The sequence below is a fragment of the Harpia harpyja genome, chromosome 13 (genome assembly GCF_026419915.1).
Source record: "Harpia harpyja isolate bHarHar1 chromosome 13, bHarHar1 primary haplotype, whole genome shotgun sequence".
Classification (NCBI taxonomy): Eukaryota; Metazoa; Chordata; class Aves; order Accipitriformes; family Accipitridae; genus Harpia; species Harpia harpyja.
Window position 1 is genome coordinate 44,978,828 of NC_068952.1, and position 16,154 is coordinate 44,994,981.

The 16,154-nt window shown below is 62.2% G+C and overlaps 2 protein-coding genes across 9 annotated transcripts; both read left to right on the plus strand.

The window, feature by feature from the left end:
- The first annotated feature begins 405 nt into the window (after positions 1-405).
- Positions 406-9,601, plus strand: SLC20A1 (solute carrier family 20 member 1). Of its 2 annotated transcripts, none has more exons than XM_052806241.1 (11): positions 406-520; positions 709-1,203; positions 1,312-1,452; positions 1,539-1,624; positions 3,225-3,321; positions 5,069-5,188; positions 6,794-7,042; positions 7,136-7,685; positions 7,787-7,972; positions 8,305-8,389; positions 8,894-9,601. In XM_052806241.1, the coding sequence occupies exons 2-11, from the start codon at positions 888-890 to the stop codon at positions 9,053-9,055; spliced, it is 1,992 nt and encodes a 663-aa protein (XP_052662201.1). In that variant the 5' UTR covers positions 406-520; positions 709-887; the 3' UTR covers positions 9,056-9,601. The 2 variants fall into 2 exon arrangements, with proteins under 2 accessions (XP_052662201.1, XP_052662202.1); XM_052806242.1 differs by having other exon boundaries at positions 411-492.
- Positions 9,602-11,044: 1,443 nt separating this feature from the next.
- On the plus strand, positions 11,045-16,020 carry LOC128150222 (cytosolic purine 5'-nucleotidase-like). Of its 7 annotated transcripts, none has more exons than XM_052806247.1 (18): positions 11,045-11,173; positions 11,730-11,803; positions 11,901-12,018; positions 12,107-12,202; positions 12,282-12,373; positions 12,469-12,541; positions 12,664-12,757; positions 12,884-12,937; positions 13,047-13,130; positions 13,283-13,324; positions 13,411-13,521; positions 13,675-13,741; positions 13,819-13,989; positions 14,175-14,226; positions 14,330-14,390; positions 14,522-14,698; positions 14,862-14,963; positions 15,069-16,020. In XM_052806247.1, exons 1-18 carry the CDS (start codon positions 11,091-11,093, stop codon positions 15,123-15,125), a joined length of 1,608 nt encoding a protein of 535 aa, XP_052662207.1. In that variant the 5' UTR covers positions 11,045-11,090; the 3' UTR covers positions 15,126-16,020. The 7 variants fall into 7 exon arrangements, with proteins under 7 accessions (XP_052662207.1, XP_052662203.1, XP_052662204.1 ...); XM_052806248.1 differs by having other exon boundaries at positions 11,046-11,173; positions 12,484-12,541; XM_052806249.1 differs by having other exon boundaries at positions 11,046-11,173; positions 12,484-12,541; positions 13,414-13,521.
- The last annotated feature ends 134 nt before the right edge of the window (positions 16,021-16,154 follow it).

A 16,154-nucleotide genomic window follows, 5' to 3' on the forward strand; every position in this document is an offset into this window, starting at 1 on the left:
GGTCCAGCGCCACCGGGCCCAGAGCTGTACCGGGGCCGTGCCGGCGCCGAGCTCGGGGCCGTGCCGTCCGTGAGCCAGACCCACACGGACCCAAAGCAGACGGTGCTGGAGCCGAGCCCGCACCCGTGCCGGACGGGGCCGCTCCGCTCCGCTCCGCCGCTGAGCGCGCACGTGGTGCCGGGGCGCGCTGCCCGCGCGGGGGACGCAGCGGCCGGTGGGGCGGGGCCGGGGTTCTGTGCCGGGCGCCGGCCCAATGGCGGAGCGGCCTCGCCCCTCTCCGGCGAGGAGCGGGCCAATGGGCGCCGCGGGCGGTGCCGCGCGTCAGGCGGGAGGAGGGGGAGCGGGGGGGCGGGCGGTGCGGCGGTCACGTGGGGCGGAGGGAGGCAGTTAAAGCGCGGCGGGCGGCGGGCGGCGGCGCCAGTCGGAGGCGGTGGGGGCGGCGGCGGCGGGAGCGGAGCGGGAACGGCAGCGGAACGGAGCGGGCCCTTCCCAGTGAGCGCGGCCCGGCTCGGCCCTGCCGGTGAGCGGCGGCCTACGGGCGGTGGCGTGGGCCGGGGGCGGGGCGGGCACATGGCGGCGGCGGCGGCGGCGGAGGAGAGGAGGAGAGGGCGGCGGCGCGCGCGGGACCGGCCGTTACCGGCGCGCGGGAAGGGCCGGTATCCGGTACCCGCCTCCCGTCCGCCCCGCTGAGCCCCGTCTCTCCCGCAGGATGAAGAACGGCGCAGGCCATGGTGCGGCAGCAGGGCCCCAGCCCCCGCGGGCGGCGGGGCCGTAGGATGGCGAAGCTCCCCTGTGCCCTATAGCCACCCCCCTCCCCTATTTAATTTTATACCTAATTTATTAATACCTTGCCCTGCTCCTCACACCCCCCTCCCTCCCCCCCAACCATGGACCCAACCCCCGCCGTGCCCACCGTCCCCATGGCGGGCTTCCTCTGGATGCTGGTCCTGGGCTTCATCATCGCCTTCGTCCTGGCCTTCTCTGTCGGCGCCAACGACGTGGCCAACTCCTTCGGCACAGCGGTGGGCTCGGGAGTGGTGACCCTCCGGCAAGCCTGCATCTTGGCCAGTGTCTTTGAGACGGTGGGCTCCGTCCTCCTGGGAGCCAAAGTCAGCGAGACCATCCGGAAGGGGCTGATCGACGTGGAGATGTACAACTCCACGCAGCAGCTGCTGATGGCAGGTTCGATCAGCGCCATGTTCGGTGAGGAACGGGGGGCTCAAAATGGGGGGGGGGGGGGGGAGGGCAGCATGCCCCAAGGTGCCCCCGTGACAGCTTTCTTACCAGGCTTTTCTTTTCCTTCTCCTCCAGGATCCGCTGTGTGGCAGCTCGTGGCTTCATTCTTGAAGCTCCCCATTTCTGGTACCCACTGCATCGTTGGAGCGACCATTGGCTTTTCATTGGTGGCCCAAGGGCAAGAAGGCGTCAAGTGGTCCGAGCTGCTAAAGATTGGTAAGTCTGGCTCATGTGAGGCCTCCATGTGCCCCTGGGCTTCCCGTTCCAGCAGCGGGATGCTGATCCTGCCTCTTCTCTCCTAGTGTTGTCCTGGTTCATCTCACCCCTCCTTTCGGGCATCATGTCTGCTATCCTGTTCTTCCTCGTCCGGAGGTTCATCCTCCGTAAGGTAAGGGCTGTCCATCCCATTTTCTGACACCTAGGGGCTCCCGGCTGCTCCTTTATCTGCCCGTTGGGCTGCTTGGTTGGCTTACATGCACCACAGCTTCTCCAGCCATGTCCATCGTTGTGTTGACACTTGGGCGAGCCCTGCAGGAGGAGCTGAAGGGATGGGAGAACGAGACCTGTAGCCGCTCCCCAAAGCGGATCCTGGGAGGTGCGGAGGCATCGCTTCACCTCCTCCAAAACATCTGTGCCAGGAGTGTCCTGCCTGGCCTCTGTGGAAACAGCTGCAGTTTCCAAGTAGTGAAGTAGCCCAGAATTGATAAGATCAGAGCTGCTTGTCAGGCTTTTCCTAAGTCCTTGTGCAAGGCTGGACCTCCTCCTGTGTCAGGCTGCAGATGAAGGCAATGACCAGCAGCGATGGCTTTTTTTTTTTTTTTAAGCCAGGAGGGCCAGAGTTGTCCCTGGCACTGTGGAAACTGTGCTTTCCTCCCATCTGGGGCCGCAGGTAGGGGTGAGGGGTGCTCAGGCTGGCTCCAGGGACACGTTGGGTGTGTCTGAAAGCCCAGAAAGAGGGATTGGGCACCCAAAGGTGCTTGAAATGGAGGCAGCAGCTTTAGACCTCATCTTTCTGAGGTGATCATGACCCTGGAGCGCAGGATGCTGCCAGCCCTGAGCAGGGGTATCCAGCCAGCTGTACAGAGGAACTCCAACATTTTCTTCTGCGTATTTGAGGTTACCTTAAATTATTTCAGGTTTTAGCTCTAACTATTTCTGGTTCAAGAGGTGTTAAGATCTTATCGCTGCTGGTCTCTACCTGGCAGCCCCTTAAAACAATTCAGCGTCACCGCTGTCAGAGTAACCTTGCGTAACTGGCCTTTCAAAGCTGGGCTGGCCCTGTCACGCTTCATTCTGGCGCTGAACAGTCCAGTTGCTCTGTCCTGCTCGGCATTTGGTAAGGCTCGGTGTGTTTGTACCGACACTAGACCCCAATTGCTGGGCAGCAGCGGAGATTAAGTGCTCCTGCTGCTCGGGTGAGGGCCTCTCTGTGCAGGTATGTGGTCAAATAAGCTGCTTTGTGGGTAATGGACTTTTTTATTTCATCCAAGTCAGCTGGAAAGAGGTGAAAGCTTTGTCTGACAAATGGTTTTGTCTGAAAGTGCCTGGGGAGTTGAAAGAAAACATACGTGCAGCTGGAGGCTGTGGAGGTCCACAGGCTGGGGAGCCTCGGGAGGAGTTCAAGAGCCAGGCAGCCCCTTGCCGCAGGCGCAGATGAGATGCTTCAGCCTTGGGAGTGGTGGGATGCTCATCTGGTCCTGCCCTGGCTTCCCGGGGAGCCTCGTGGGACCCACAGTGTTCTCCCACTGTCTCTGCCCCCAGGCTGCTGGAGGGGGCCTGACAGTGGCAGGCCTGTGGGTTATTCTCTAAAGCTGTTGGGAGCACTGGCTTTTGGCAGGGCTTGCGGGAACGTGGTGTTTGAGTTGCTGTCGGCAGTTGACTGAAGGCACAAGCCACCTTTTGGGGAAGGGGCTGTTGCTTGGCTGCTCCTCGGCTGCTGTGCAGCCCTCAAGGTCTGGCTTCCTGCAGCACTGATCCTTGTTTTGCAGGCAGATCCTGTTCCCAATGGCTTGCGGGCTTTGCCCATCTTCTATGCCTGTACCGTGGGGATCAATCTCTTCTCCATCATGTATACCGGTGCCCCTTGTAAGTATGCGTCAGAATACTTGAACCTTAATTTTTAAATTCTTTATAAAACCTCCATTAAATGCACGATTTACCCCTTTTTTGCTTTACAGGGCTGAAATCTCCTAGAAGGCGGCTGGCCTGTGCCGGTTACAGAAGGCTGCAGGCTAGCGTGCGCTGAGTTCTGGGCTAGATAGTTGCCCAACCAAAGAGACCTGCTCAAACTAAACCCCTCCAGACCTTTCTCCTTAGACTTCACAGGACTGGCAGATAACATGACTTCCCCTTACCTTCTCTTACCTGTGCTAAAACTCAGGTACCCGGCTGCCACTGAAGAGATTCCTTGGGCTGCCGGTAGCGAGGTTAGGAGCAGGGATGGAGGCTGTGCCTCCTGATTCACCTTGTCCCTAAGAATGAAGTAATTATCCCTGGCAAGAAGAGCTGGCACCTGTACTGAGAAGAGGAGTTTGTACTTCAGTTTGAGAAGCCAAATTGAAATGCTTGTTTGGCTGTTGTGTAGGGGGACAGGTTGTGGGCAGGACGAGGAGAGGACTTGGCAGGGGAGGGTGGTTTTGCCTGCGGAGCTGGAGCCTCTGTAACCTCTGTTTGCTGGGGTGACTTGGTGTGAGCTGTTTTTGGTCTGAGCATGGGTTTCCTGTTGTGGAGGAGTTGCTGGAGGTGGGGTGAAGGCAGTCAGTACTGGCTGTGCAGGGTTTTCTCTGTAAACAGTGGCTGGAAAAATTTTTGAAGGGATGTCAGCTTCCCCTTCCTTTGGCTTTCCAGCCTAGGGAGAAGGCAGGGTTGCTGCAGTGCTGCTGGGGGCACTGGGGCTGCAAAGCAGCAGCGGTGCTGCTCCAAGATCACTTTGTACCTTGGCACCCCCAAGGTGGATTTGTGTTTATCCCAAGTCCTGAGCTGCAGGAGGGCTGGGTGAGCTCTGTGCCACTTGAGTGCAGGGTTTGTAGCCTTCGGTGAGCTGGGCTTGGTGTAAGCAAATAGCCACATGCATGGGTAAAATAGCTGTGATGTTGCTGGTGGTGCATTAGGAGCAGTAAACTACTTGCCTGCAGTGGAAGATGCAGGAGCTGAGCGGTCACAAGCACCTGATACCCCAACTGGGGGCTGCAGCAGGCTGTAAAATGCAAACCTTTGCTAGAAGTCACGCTGCATGTGAGAATGCTTGTAACTAGGTCACATAACACCTCGGATGCCTTGAAGCTTGAGCTTAAGTTCCTAGGGACTTGTTGGGCAGGAGAACCATCTTCCCCCGGCAGCTGGAGGAGTTAATGGAGATATGGGGCTCTTGGGTGGGAGCAGCCCAGGTCCTGTGTATCCTCTCCCTGACGGGGGAAAGCGGCGCTGTCGCTGCAGCAGCTGTTGGGTGTTTTGTGTTTTCTTTTTTTTTTTTTTTTCTTTGACATTGCAGCAAGTGAGAAGACAAGGGCTGTGAGGAGCCTCCTGTCCCTGCTCAGGGCACACACTGGTCCCTGATGGGGTTTGGCTGTGGGAGGGAGGGGAAAGAGTCTGCATGTGTGAAAGATTAGCTTGTGATGGGGAAGATGTAACTGCGGGGGGGGGGGGGGGGCTTCTGTGTGGGTTAAGCTCTCAGTGTGGTCAGTGATGGCTTTCCACTGGTGTTTCTCCCTGGCAGGTGAATTAGCTCAGGGATGTTGCAGGTGATGGAGTCCCTGTGCTGGGAAGGGCAAAGTCATATGTCGAGGAGGCTTTTGCCCAGAGGTTTTCAAAGATCCGTTGTTTTATTTCCTAGTGCTGGGCTTTGACAAACTTCCTCTGTGGGGTATCCTCCTAATTTCGGCGGGGAGTGCTGTTGTCTGTGCTCTCGTCGTCTGGTTCTTTGTATGTCCAAGAATGAAGAAGAAAATCGAACGTAAGTAATGCCTCTCTCTTTGCAATCCTTTGGGGAAGGGCACTCTCAGACTAACCAGCTTCTTTTCCCAGCGGGAGATCTCATTAGCCGCAGGGCTGTTATTAGCAGGGATCCTCAGCTTCAGTTATCGCTTAAGCTGCTCTGCAAACCCTGAGTCACTGGGGCTTGTCTCATCAAGCTGGACCCTGTGTGCTCTTAACCTGCAGCAGCAGAAAGCTGTTCCCTGGGTCCCCAAAATACCCCTTGAAGTAGCTGTTGTGCTGCTGAGTGGTGTCTGGCAGCTGATTTCTGAGCAGGGTGATCTTTCCTTGAACTGCACCGGACAGCAGGCAATACAAATGAGCCTGATTTCTCTGTTTAATAGAGAAGAAGAAAAGGCAGGAGACAACCTGCCTGTTAACCGGTGTAACCTTTAATCCTCTGCATACCTGCTGATCAATCTTTGGCCTGGCAGATGCAGATCACAAGTTTAAAGCTGTGTAAGCTGATGAAATCCTTTCCCTGTAGCACAAAAAAAAAAAAAAAATCTCTATTGAAAGGCATCCAAAAGAGCAGTCCCGAGTTCTGCCTCCTGAAAAGTACAGGCAGCTCTCCTGGAGCTGTGTGTGGTCTTGCATATAAATTTTGTGTGCAGTCTGGGGCACTTAAGGAACTGGAGATGAGGGGATAACCAGTGTCCTTGTCAGACTGGTGTAATTGGGGTGTGACTAACAGCTTTATAGCTGCCCTTGACATTCTTCCAGCTGTTCAAGCTTTGGCTTAACTCCTGCCTGCCAGACAGGCTCCCCTGCCTGCTAAGGCAGCCTGCCTGCTGGAGAGCATCGCTGGAAGGAGGTGGTGATGCAGGGGGAGATGAGCTCTGCAGGGGCTTGATGCCAGGGTGAGGGGCCGGATGTGACAGCCCGGCCCTTGCAGGGAGCAAACCAGCTTGGAAATGGTCATGTTTGCGACAAGGAGGTGGTTTTTGTTGTTGTCTGAAGGAGCTGACCTCATGTTTTCACCTGGAGAAAACATGCTTTTCCCGGTAGAGGGGGTGTAACAGCCTCAGCTTCCAGGGCTTGGTGCCGCTGGCTTGGCTCTTCTAGTGGGACAGGAAACCAGGCTGCCCTCAGGAGGTGTTTGTCACCCACCAGTGGGAGCTGGAGAGGAGCCCAGGCAGGCGAGTCCTCCTGGCAGGCTGGAGCTGATGGGCTGGCAGAGGAGCTGGCCTCTTCTGGGCACCTTCCCATCAGCTTCAGGGGTCACGGCCACCCCAGAAGCGGGTCCAGAGCATCCCACGGCAGGCTGGAATGGGACAAACATGGCTCAAAGAGGAACCTTTGCTGTAGGAAGAATGGGCATAAAAGCCCCATAATGGTGCTCACCACACCCCGTGTGGGTGGGGGGGTCTAAAAATAGGAGATGAGCTGGCTTGTGACGGTTTGGCTGTTGTGTCCAGGACAAGGTGCGACTGCCCAGCAGTTTCCAAAGTTCAGGATGGGGGGGGAAGCTGTAAATTTTTTATTTGGCTGCCATAAATCTGAGTGGTGAGGGGTGTGTGGGCTTGCTCCTGGTGTTGGGTGTGGTGGTGGGAAGGGGTTTGATGGCAGCTGCCTCCCTTCACAGGAGAGATCAAATCCAGTCCTTCCGAAAGCCCCTTGATGGAGAAGAACATCAGCCCGAAGGAGGACCATGAGGAGCCCAAGGTGCCCCTGGGTGATGCCAAGAGCCCCGTTGCTGATGTGGGGTCGGCTGCACCCCACCGGGCAGCGGTGGAGGAGAGGACAGTCTCCTTCAACCTGGGGGACCTGGAGGAGGCCCCGGAGCAGGAGAGGCTCCCCAGCCTTGACCTGAAGGAAACCAGCATCGACAGCGGTGAGTGGTGGGGGATGATATGGGGGTGCCAGGGTGGTCTCCCCCCGCCCCAGGTACCCCTGGGTGCTAAACCCCCACCATCTCCCTTGGCAGGAGCCGTTCGGCTGCCCAACGGCAACCTCGTCCAGTTCAACCAGGCCATGGGCCACCAGATGAGCTCCAGCGGACAGTACCAGTACCACACTGTGCACAAGGACTCTGGTCTCTACAAGGAGCTGCTGCATAAACTGCACCTGGCCAAGATGGGGGACTGCATGGGGGACTCGGGGGACAAGCCCCTGCGGCGCAACAACAGCTACACTTCCTACACCATGGCCATCTGCGGCATGCCCCTGGACTCGCTCCGCACCAAGGAGGGAGAGGAGATGGAGAAGCTGACCTGGCCTGTGGCGGACACCAAGAAGAGGGTCCGCATGGACAGCTACACCAGCTACTGCAACGCGGTGGCAGATGCCCACACGGTGGCTGATGTGGATCTGAACACAGCCCAGGTGGAGATGGGCGTCAGCGACTGCAAGGGCAGCAGTAGCTCCCTGGAAGAATGGCATGACCAGGACAAACCTGAGGTGTCCCTCCTCTTCCAGTTCCTGCAGATCCTCACAGCCTGCTTTGGCTCCTTTGCTCATGGTGGCAATGATGTCAGGTCAGTTGGGTCAACAGGAGTGGCAGGGTTGCTTGCTGGGGCTGGTGCCCACCTTGCCCAGAGCCTCTGGCCCTCTAGACCAGCTCTCCTTTCTCTTCCAGCAATGCCATAGGGCCCCTGGTCGCACTCTACCTGGTCTATCAGACAGGTGATGTGGCTACCAAGGTGGCAACTCCCATCTGGCTGCTGCTCTATGGAGGTGCAGGGATTTGCATCGGCTTGTGGGTCTGGGGAAGGAGAGTCATCCAGACGATGGGGAAGGACTTGACTCCCATCACACCATCAAGGTAAGGTCTGCCTTGGGGCAGGGGGAGGCTTCAGGCAGTCCTAGAGCTGCATCCTGCCCTTGGAGCCCCTCTCCATGCTCTCTTTGGGGGTTCCATTGCTCAGGTGGTGGAGCTGGGGCATGTGTGGCCCCATAATGCTTCCCTGCATCCCTTGGGGGTGTCAGTCTGGGGCTGCTGCGGGTCTGGAGAGCCAAGAGAGAAGCTGACCCTGCTGCACAGGGTCTGCCTGGGGAGAGCGGGTCCCAGGTTTGGCTTGGGCTGAGCCAGCCTGATGTGCTGGGTAGTGCAGGGGGTCCGGTGCCTGGGTTCTCATGTGCTTTCTGTCTCTGCAGCGGCTTCAGCATCGAGCTGGCATCTGCCCTGACAGTGGTGATCGCCTCCAATGTTGGCCTCCCCATCAGCACAACCCACTGCAAGGTAGGTGGAGGTGGCAGGAGGGGGATGGTGCTGGCTCGGTACAAGCTCAGCTTCCCCCAAATCCTGGTGCTCTTAAGGCCAAGCTGTGCGGGAGGTTCCAAACTAGGCTGCTGGCCAGCCTTCAGGTCCCAGTTCTGCCATTTGCATCTCAATGTGGGGTGGCAGCGGCTGCCCAGGGCTGGGGGGAGTCCCCGGGTGAGGGGGCACTCGAGGAGGTGATGGGAGAACAAAAACCCTTTGATGGACTCCAGGGCTCTGCCAAGCAGCCATGGGAACCCAAGTGCTGCAGCGCCCTGTCCTCATCACTGCTCTGGGACGGCAGCTCCTCGCCCTTCTCTCCCAGCATGGTGTCTGCTGGGTCCCCAAGGGCTGAAGCAAGACCCTTGGCCCCATGGCTGAGGCTTTCCCTGGGCACCCCTGGGCAAGGCTGTTGTGGGGTGGTGGGCACCCGGTGGGTGCCCTGTCCTGCTGCGATGCTGAGCTGTGCCCCGGCTCCTCGGGCAGGTGGGCTCCGTGGTCTCGGTGGGCTGGCTGCGTTCCAGGAAGGCGGTGGACTGGCGCCTCTTCCGCAACATCTTCATGGCCTGGTTTGTCACCGTCCCCATCTCGGGTCTCATCAGTGCCGCCATCATGGCTGTCTTCAAGTACGCTGTCCTGAAGGTGTAAGGGCACCGGGGCTCGCGCTGCTCCTGCTTCCCTGCTGCCACCCTCCCCTCCAGGAGCCGGGGAGGCTTGTCCCACCGCGGGATGGGGGCTACCATCATCTCTGGGGCTTCCTCAGTTCTGCGTAGTGTTGTCACTGAAGTATTTTTTTTTTAATATAAATGTCTTGGCGCTAAGTTTCTAGAGGGGGGTGCAGTGCTGAGGCTGTGCCTGCCCTTGGTGTGACTCCCCTGCTGCGCTGTAGCTTTAGATTAGCAGTTATGGGAGGCCACTTTTTTTTATTTTTAATGACTTAATTAAAATCCTCTGGCAGTGATTCCTCTTTGAGTAAGGACTAGGGCTGGTCCTTGCCCCTGCTGGGAGGGCTCGGGGGCTGTGGGGCATCCCCCCGTGGCGGGCTGTGTGTGCTGTGTTCAGCTTTGCCTCCATCGCTGTAGTGGTGCGGACATCAGGCGCTGCCCAACCATCCCGCTCGGGGGTCCCTGGGGGCAGCCCCTGGCCCCCCCCCTCACTGCTGCTACCTCAGACTCAATAAAGATTTCCTTCGTACACCAGTGCTGGTGCTGATGCTGGGGCTGGGGGGGGGTGCTGGGGTGGCCCTGGGCACTGTCCCCTGTCACATGCTGCCCCACGGCCTCTGCCCTGCCCCTCCTTGGACCCACGCCCTGGGAGGGAGCCGGGACTGGGGCAGCTGATAAGAGCCCCACGTGTCCCCCAGTGTCATGGGACTGGCTGTAAACAGCTCTGGGCTGCACCCCAGCCCTGCATAGGGGGGTTATCAGGGCCCCACACCTGGGCGGGGTGAGGGGGGAGGCAGTTCCTAAGGCTGTTACCAGCCTGATTGCCCCCAACCCTGGGGCCACAGCTGCACCTGCTGTCCCCTCCATGTCCCCATCCCCAGTGATGCTCCCTCCTGTTCCAGGGGGCCCAGCCCTGGTCAAGGCCAGGCAGGGGGGGACCCACGTCAGCGGGTTGGCACCAGGGTGTTGCAAGAGCTGTGGGCAATTGCAGCAGGATGTGGGACTGGTGCTGGCTGAGGCAGCTTGGACACTTGTGGGTCCCTGGGGGTGCTGAGCCTTGCCTGGGGGTCGAGGTGTGAGGATGTGCAGACATGGGGGCTTGGGAATGCGCCCCGTGGGGTTTGGGGTGTGCCTTGCAGAGCTGTGTGGGGATGTGACCCACGGGGACGGGGACATGGGTGTGAGTCAATGGCATGGGGATGGGGACGAGTCCCGTGGGGATGGGAATGTGCCAGTCGGGCCCCGTGGGGATGAGGACGTTTCCCCCGGGACTGGTCTATGTCCCGCGGGACGTGGGTGCCCCCTCCTGTCCCCATCCCTCCAGTGCGAGGTGCTGGGGGTGGCCCCTGGTGCCTGACCCCCCCCCCCCCACCAGTGCCGCACAGCCCCCCCCCCCCCCTTCCCAGCTCCCGCCCCTCTCGGGGGGAGCGGGGGGCACCGGGGCGCCCATCGGGGCAGCCTCGGGGCGGTGGCGGGGCCGGGCCTTGACCCCGGTTAATGATTCGCCGCCGGTCGCTTCCCGCTGCCAGCGGCCCCGCTGGGCAAACACCGGCCCCGGGGCTCCGGGCCGGGCCGGGCCGGGCCGGGCCGGGCGCCCGCGGCCGCTCCTGGCGCCGTCGGGGCCGGGGCCGTGGGAGGGCGCTTCCTCCGGGGGGGGGGCTTTTGGGGGTGCGTGAGAGAGGCATGCTCTATTTGGGGGTGTATGGAGGGGCGCTGCCCCGTGGGGGGGGTGCACGGCGGGGGGGACGGACTGCCCCCCCATTTTGGGGTGCGCGTGGGGGGACGCTGCCCCATTTGGGGGCTCAGTGACCCATTTTGCGGGGGGGGGGCGCACGGGGAGGGGGAATCACCGCCCCATTTGGGGGGTCACCACCCCGGGGTGCCCCGGGTCTCGTCCCGGCTGTTGCACCCGGGGTGCGGGGGGGGGGCCGGGCCGGTGCCGGGGGCCGGGTCGGGGCGGTCCCGCGGGGCCCCGTTAAAGCGGCGGCGGCCAGAGGCGGCGGCCGGAGGCGGCGGCGATGGGCAGCGAGGGGGAGCGGGGTCCGGCGGCGGCCCCAGGCCCGGGCGACCCGCGGGCGCTGCGGAGGGACTGCCAGCACCGGTGGGGCCGGGGGGCGGCCGGGGGGGTTGGGGGGGCAAGGGGGGCGGGGGTTGGGGGGCAGGAGCTGGAGAGAGGGGGCTCGAGGGGGGGGGGGCGATCGGGGGCAGCAGGACCTGGAGCTGCGGGGAGAGGCCTGGGGGGGGTGGGCAGGTGGGGAGGAGGGCATTTGTGGGGGGGCAGGACCCGAGGGAAGGACCCCAGGGGTACAGGTATGGGGGAGGACCCTTGGGGGGTGGGGGAGAGGGCAGAGGCCCTGACGGGACCCCCCCATGTAGACAGGCTGGGGGAGGGGGGCAGGCCAAAACAGGGGGCTCAGTATCCCCCCCTCCCTGCCCTGCACTCCTCTCCCTCCCCCGGCTCCATTTCCAGCTCAAAAGCCCATTTTTCTGCTCCAATAACTCACTGTGGGGCCGCTGGACCAGGGCGGGCACGGAGTCCCCGCAGCCCCCTGGCCAGGAATGGGGGACATGGGGACAGGTCCCCCTCCTCTGTGCCACCCCCAGCCCTAGACAACCCCTCACCCCCATACCTCCCCCCCCCCCCCGGTCACCTCCAGGATCTTCGTCAACCGGAGCCTGGCACTGGAGAAGATCAAATGCTTCGGCTTCGACATGGACTACACCTTGGCCAGTGCGTTTTTGGCGGGGGGGGGAGGCTGAGGCAGGGTGGGAGGGTGGCGGGAACCCCCCCAGCCCATGCCCATGCCACCCTCCCTGTCCCCCTGCAGTGTACAAGTCCCCTGACTACGAGGAGCTGGCCTTCGCCCTGCTGCTGGAGCACCTCGTCTCCATTGGGTACCCCCACGAGATCCTCGCCTACAAGTACGACCCCACCTTCCCCACACGGTGAGTGCCGGCGGGTTTTGGGGGACACACAGGGGACGGGGGGGGGTGTCGGTAGGACCCCCACCCGCTGACGGGGTGTGCGGCACAGGGGGCTGGTGTTCGATGCCCTGTACGGGAACCTGCTGAAGGTGGACTCCCACGGGAACCTGCTGGTCTGCGCCCACGGCTTCCGCTTCCTTAAGGGGTGAGTCTGGGACCCCCGGGGGGGGACAGACAGGGGGGGAACCCTCGATATGGGGTGCAGCTCCGTGCTCCTTCCCCAGGGCCGAAATCCTCCACTATTACCCCAACAAGTTCATCCAGCGGGACGACATGAAGCGCTTCCACATCCTCAACACCCTCTTCAACCTCACAGGTGAGTGAGGCTCCCTGCCCCCCCCTGCCCCAGGCCACCCAACCCCATCGTGGGTTGCTGCCCTCCCCCTGTGCCCCCCGCATCCCCTCTCACAGCCCCCTCCCCGGCAGAGGCCCACCTCTACGCCTGTCTCGTGGACTTCTTCACCAACTGCTCCAGATACGTCAAGTAAGAGGGAGATGGTGGGTGGGGGCTTGGACCTGGGGGGTTGGGGATGGGTGGAGTGGGGGGGGGGGTGTCTCCCCTCAGCAGGGCAGCCCCTTCAACCCCCCTTTTCCTGACCGTTGCAGCTGTGACACCGGCTACAAGCATGGAAACCTCTTCATGTCCTTCCGCAGCATGTTCCAGGATGTGCGCGAGGCCATGGACAGTGTCCACCTCTCGGTGGGTGCAGTGGGCAGGGGGCTGGCAGAGCTGGGCAGGGGGGCTTGCTGGGGGGCATGCTGAGAGTACTGGGGACACCCCCCACCCCTAGGGAGGTTTTGGCCAGACCATCCATCCCCTCTGCAGGGCTGCTTGAAGGAGAAGACATTGGAGAACCTGGAGAAATACGTGGTGAAGGACGTGAGTGTCTGTGGACCCCCCTCCCCGTGGACCTCTCCCCACCCTGGTACCCTCAGCCAGGTCCCCGTGGCCCCCCCAGCCCCCCCCGCCCTGACTTTCCCCTCGCCAGCCCCGGGTGCCGCTGCTGCTGAGCCGCATGAAGGAGGTGGGGAAGGTCTTTCTGGCCACCAACAGCGACTATAACTACACCGACGTGAGTAGGGGGTGTCTGTGTCTGTCGTGTGTGTCCCACCCCCCCCGCCCCCGGGTCCAGCCTGCCCTGGGGGGGCCCTGGGGGGGGCCAGAGCGCAGGCAGGGGTCTGCCCTCCCTGGGGACAGTGGCGGAGATGCCGGGTGTCCTTGCAGGCCATCATGTCCTACCTGTTTGACTTCAGCGATGGACGCAAGGTGAGTCTGCCCCCGGTGTGGGATGGGTGGGGGATGCAGGGTGCCATTGGCATCCCCTCCCTGAATCCCCCCAACCTGACACCCAGCAGGCCGAGACCCCGCAGCGCCCCTGGCGATCCTATTTTGACCTCATCGTGGTGGACACCCGCAAGCCACTCTTCTTCGCCGAGGGCACTGTCCTGCGCCAAGTCAACACGGTGGGGACCCCTCCACTGCCATGGGGCCAGTGGGCGCTGTCTGGGCACCACAAGGGCTCCCGCGGGCACAGGGGGGGTGGATTCGCAGTTGGGTGGGCACTGAGCAGGCACAGGTAACAGTACTCCCCGTCCTGGGATCCTCTTGTTTCGTAGGATACGGGGAAGCTGCGCATTGGGACATACACTGGCCCGCTCCAGCACTGCGCTGTCTACTCCGGCGGTGAGCGCCCGGCCAGGCTCCATGGGCAGCTCGGGGGAACGTGCCCGCACCGTTGCCCTGACTTCTGGCTGTCGCAGGCTCCTCGGACGTGGTGTGTGACCTGCTGGGCGTGAAGGGCAAAGACATCCTCTACATGGGGGACCACATCTTCGGGGACATCCTCAAGTCCAAGAAGCGGCAGGGCTGGCGTACCTTCCTGGTGGTGCCAGAGCTGGCCCGCGAGCTGCAGGTCTGGACGGAGAAGAGCGGTGAGCAGCGCCCGGCCAGGGACACAGCCAAGCCCAGCTAGGGGAGGTGGCTTGGAGCCTCCTGCCCCCCCCCCTCCTTTGATGGCAAAACCAGCCCCGGTGGGGTGTGCCTGGACACCCCGTGTCGGTTGTGCTGGGCAGCAGTGGACATTGCCTGCACTGAGCTGGCCCCGTTACACTTGCAGAGCTGTTTGAGGAGCTGCGGAGCCTGGACCTTTTCCTGGCGGAGCTGTACCAGTGAGTGGGCACTGGGCGGGCAGGGGGCATGGGGGGGGGGGCGGTGCAGGCACCCATGGGGGACCCTCCAGGTGAGCCCCCAGCCGGGTCTCTCCCACTCCAGGCACTTGGACAGTGGCAGCAGCGAGCGCCCGGACATCAGCTCCATCAAGCGTCGGATCCAGGTGATGCCTGGGGCACCATCCCAGTCGGCACACGGCTCAGCCCCCCACGCGGATTTCCTCCCCCTCCATGGAGGGGGGAGCACCGCGGGGAGTGTTGGGTGCCCTGACCACCCAACCCGCTGCATGCGCAGAAAGTCACGCACGAGATGGACATGTGCTACGGGAAGATGGGCAGCCTCTTCCGCTGCGGCTCACGCCAGACGCTCTTCGCCAACCAGCTGATGCGCTACGCAGACCTCTACGCCGCCTCGTTCATCAACTTCCTCTACTACCCCTTCAGCTACCTCTTCCGAGCACCCCCTGTCCTGGTATGCAGCTCCCAGCCCCCCCTGCTCACCCACCGTGCCTCAGTTTCCCTCCCTGCCTGGGGTGGGGAGGCAGGTACAGGGATGATGGAGGCGTTTGGTGGGCACCCAACCCCTTGGCTGGTCGGTGCTTGGCCCCTCTCTGCAAGCCTTCTGCCTGCCACAGATGGCACATGAGTCGACGGTGGAGCACGGCCGCCTGGACGCGGGGGAGGCAGGCACGACCCTGGCACCCTGGCTGGCCCAGCATGGCCACCCCGGCCAGCAGGTGGGTGGCAGGGGACCGAGGAGCAGAAGGGCAGAGGAGTCCCAGCACCAGCAACCCGATGCCAGTGGAGTCCTGTGCCCACTGAGCCCCCCACCTCCTTCTCAGGTTGCTGGGGTACGCCGGGACTCCAGCGGGGAGGAGGAGGATGACGGAGAAGCCTGAGCCCACCCCAGCGCCAACGGCTGCTGAGCTGGCAGCAGCCAGCCCCCGCAGGGCATTCGGTGGCCCCGGACCACTTGTGCTGCCAGCCCGAAGCCACCCGTGGTCAGCTACCACCTCCAGTGGCCACAGGACAGCTGGTGGCCCGGGCCCATGCCCCATGTCACGCCTCTCCCCGTGCAGCATTGCCCTTCTCCCGACTGTGCCAGGAGCTGGGAGAAGGGCCCCCCAGAGCCCACGGGCTGCCCGGTGCCCCCACTTTCACTCATGGGTCCCCTCACCAGCATCAGCTGCTTCTCCCAGCCAGCTCGACGCCAGCCTGGGGCCGCCCAATGCCAGGGAGAGCCGGCAGCGCTGCTGCCGCGGGTATCGCTGGAAACCTGCTTTGCACGGATCGGTGGTCCCAGCAGCCCCTGCCCCTCCAGCTTCAGTGCCTGGCCCAGGCACCACGGCGCTGGGGCCTGGCTCCCGGTGGAGGTGGGTGGATGTTGCTCAAGCACAGAAGGGCTCTGGAGGCAACTGCTGCTCCCTGGGAATCCCTTTTACTCGCTATTACCCTCTTCTGTTTTCTACCCATTTCTATTTATAAAAGATACTCAAACTCCTGGCACTGCAGAGACATAAAATTGGCTATTTTAAAGGAAAACTGCTTTGCCCCTGAGCCTGGGAGGTGGGGGCAAAGGGCAATTCCCAAATCCTCAGCCAGCAGCTGGGACAAGTGCAAGGCCCTGGGCGGAGGGTGGCAGCCCCGAGACACCCCCCGCTCTGCCGGCACTGTCCTGCACACCAGAGGAGGGGGCCGGGCCTGCCACCCTCCCCAGACCCGCGCCGGGAATTCCAGCTCCTGCTCTAAGACTTCTTCCAGCATCGAGGTTTCTCAATAAAGATGCTGACCCAACGGTGGTGGTGGCTGTGTCGGGAGGAGGCAAAGGGGTGGGATGAGGACTGGACTGCTGTTTGCTGGGGACAGGGAGGTGACGACAGGGCTCCCCTCCACCCTTCATGGCAGCCGCACCGCTTTACTCCTCACAG

Bases quoted from the DNA above. Each gene is read 5' to 3' on its own strand.
- SLC20A1 (XM_052806241.1), top strand. From the start codon at position 888: ATGGACCCAACCCCCGCCGTGCCCACCGTCCCCATGGCGGGCTTCCTC. The intron at 3,322-5,068 runs GTAAGTATGCGT...TTTATTTCCTAG, and splicing joins CATGTATACCGGTGCCCCTT to TGCTGGGCTTTGACAAACTT. The intron at 7,973-8,304 runs GTAAGGTCTGCC...CTGTCTCTGCAG, and splicing joins ACTCCCATCACACCATCAAG to CGGCTTCAGCATCGAGCTGG.
- LOC128150222 (XM_052806243.1), top strand. From the start codon at position 11,091: ATGGGCAGCGAGGGGGAGCGGGGTCCGGCGGCGGCCCCAGGCCCGGGC. The intron at 12,374-12,468 runs GTGAGTGAGGCT...CCCCTCTCACAG, and splicing joins CACCCTCTTCAACCTCACAG to CCCCCTCCCCGGCAGAGGCC. The intron at 13,990-14,174 runs GTGAGCAGCGCC...TTACACTTGCAG, and splicing joins GGTCTGGACGGAGAAGAGCG to AGCTGTTTGAGGAGCTGCGG.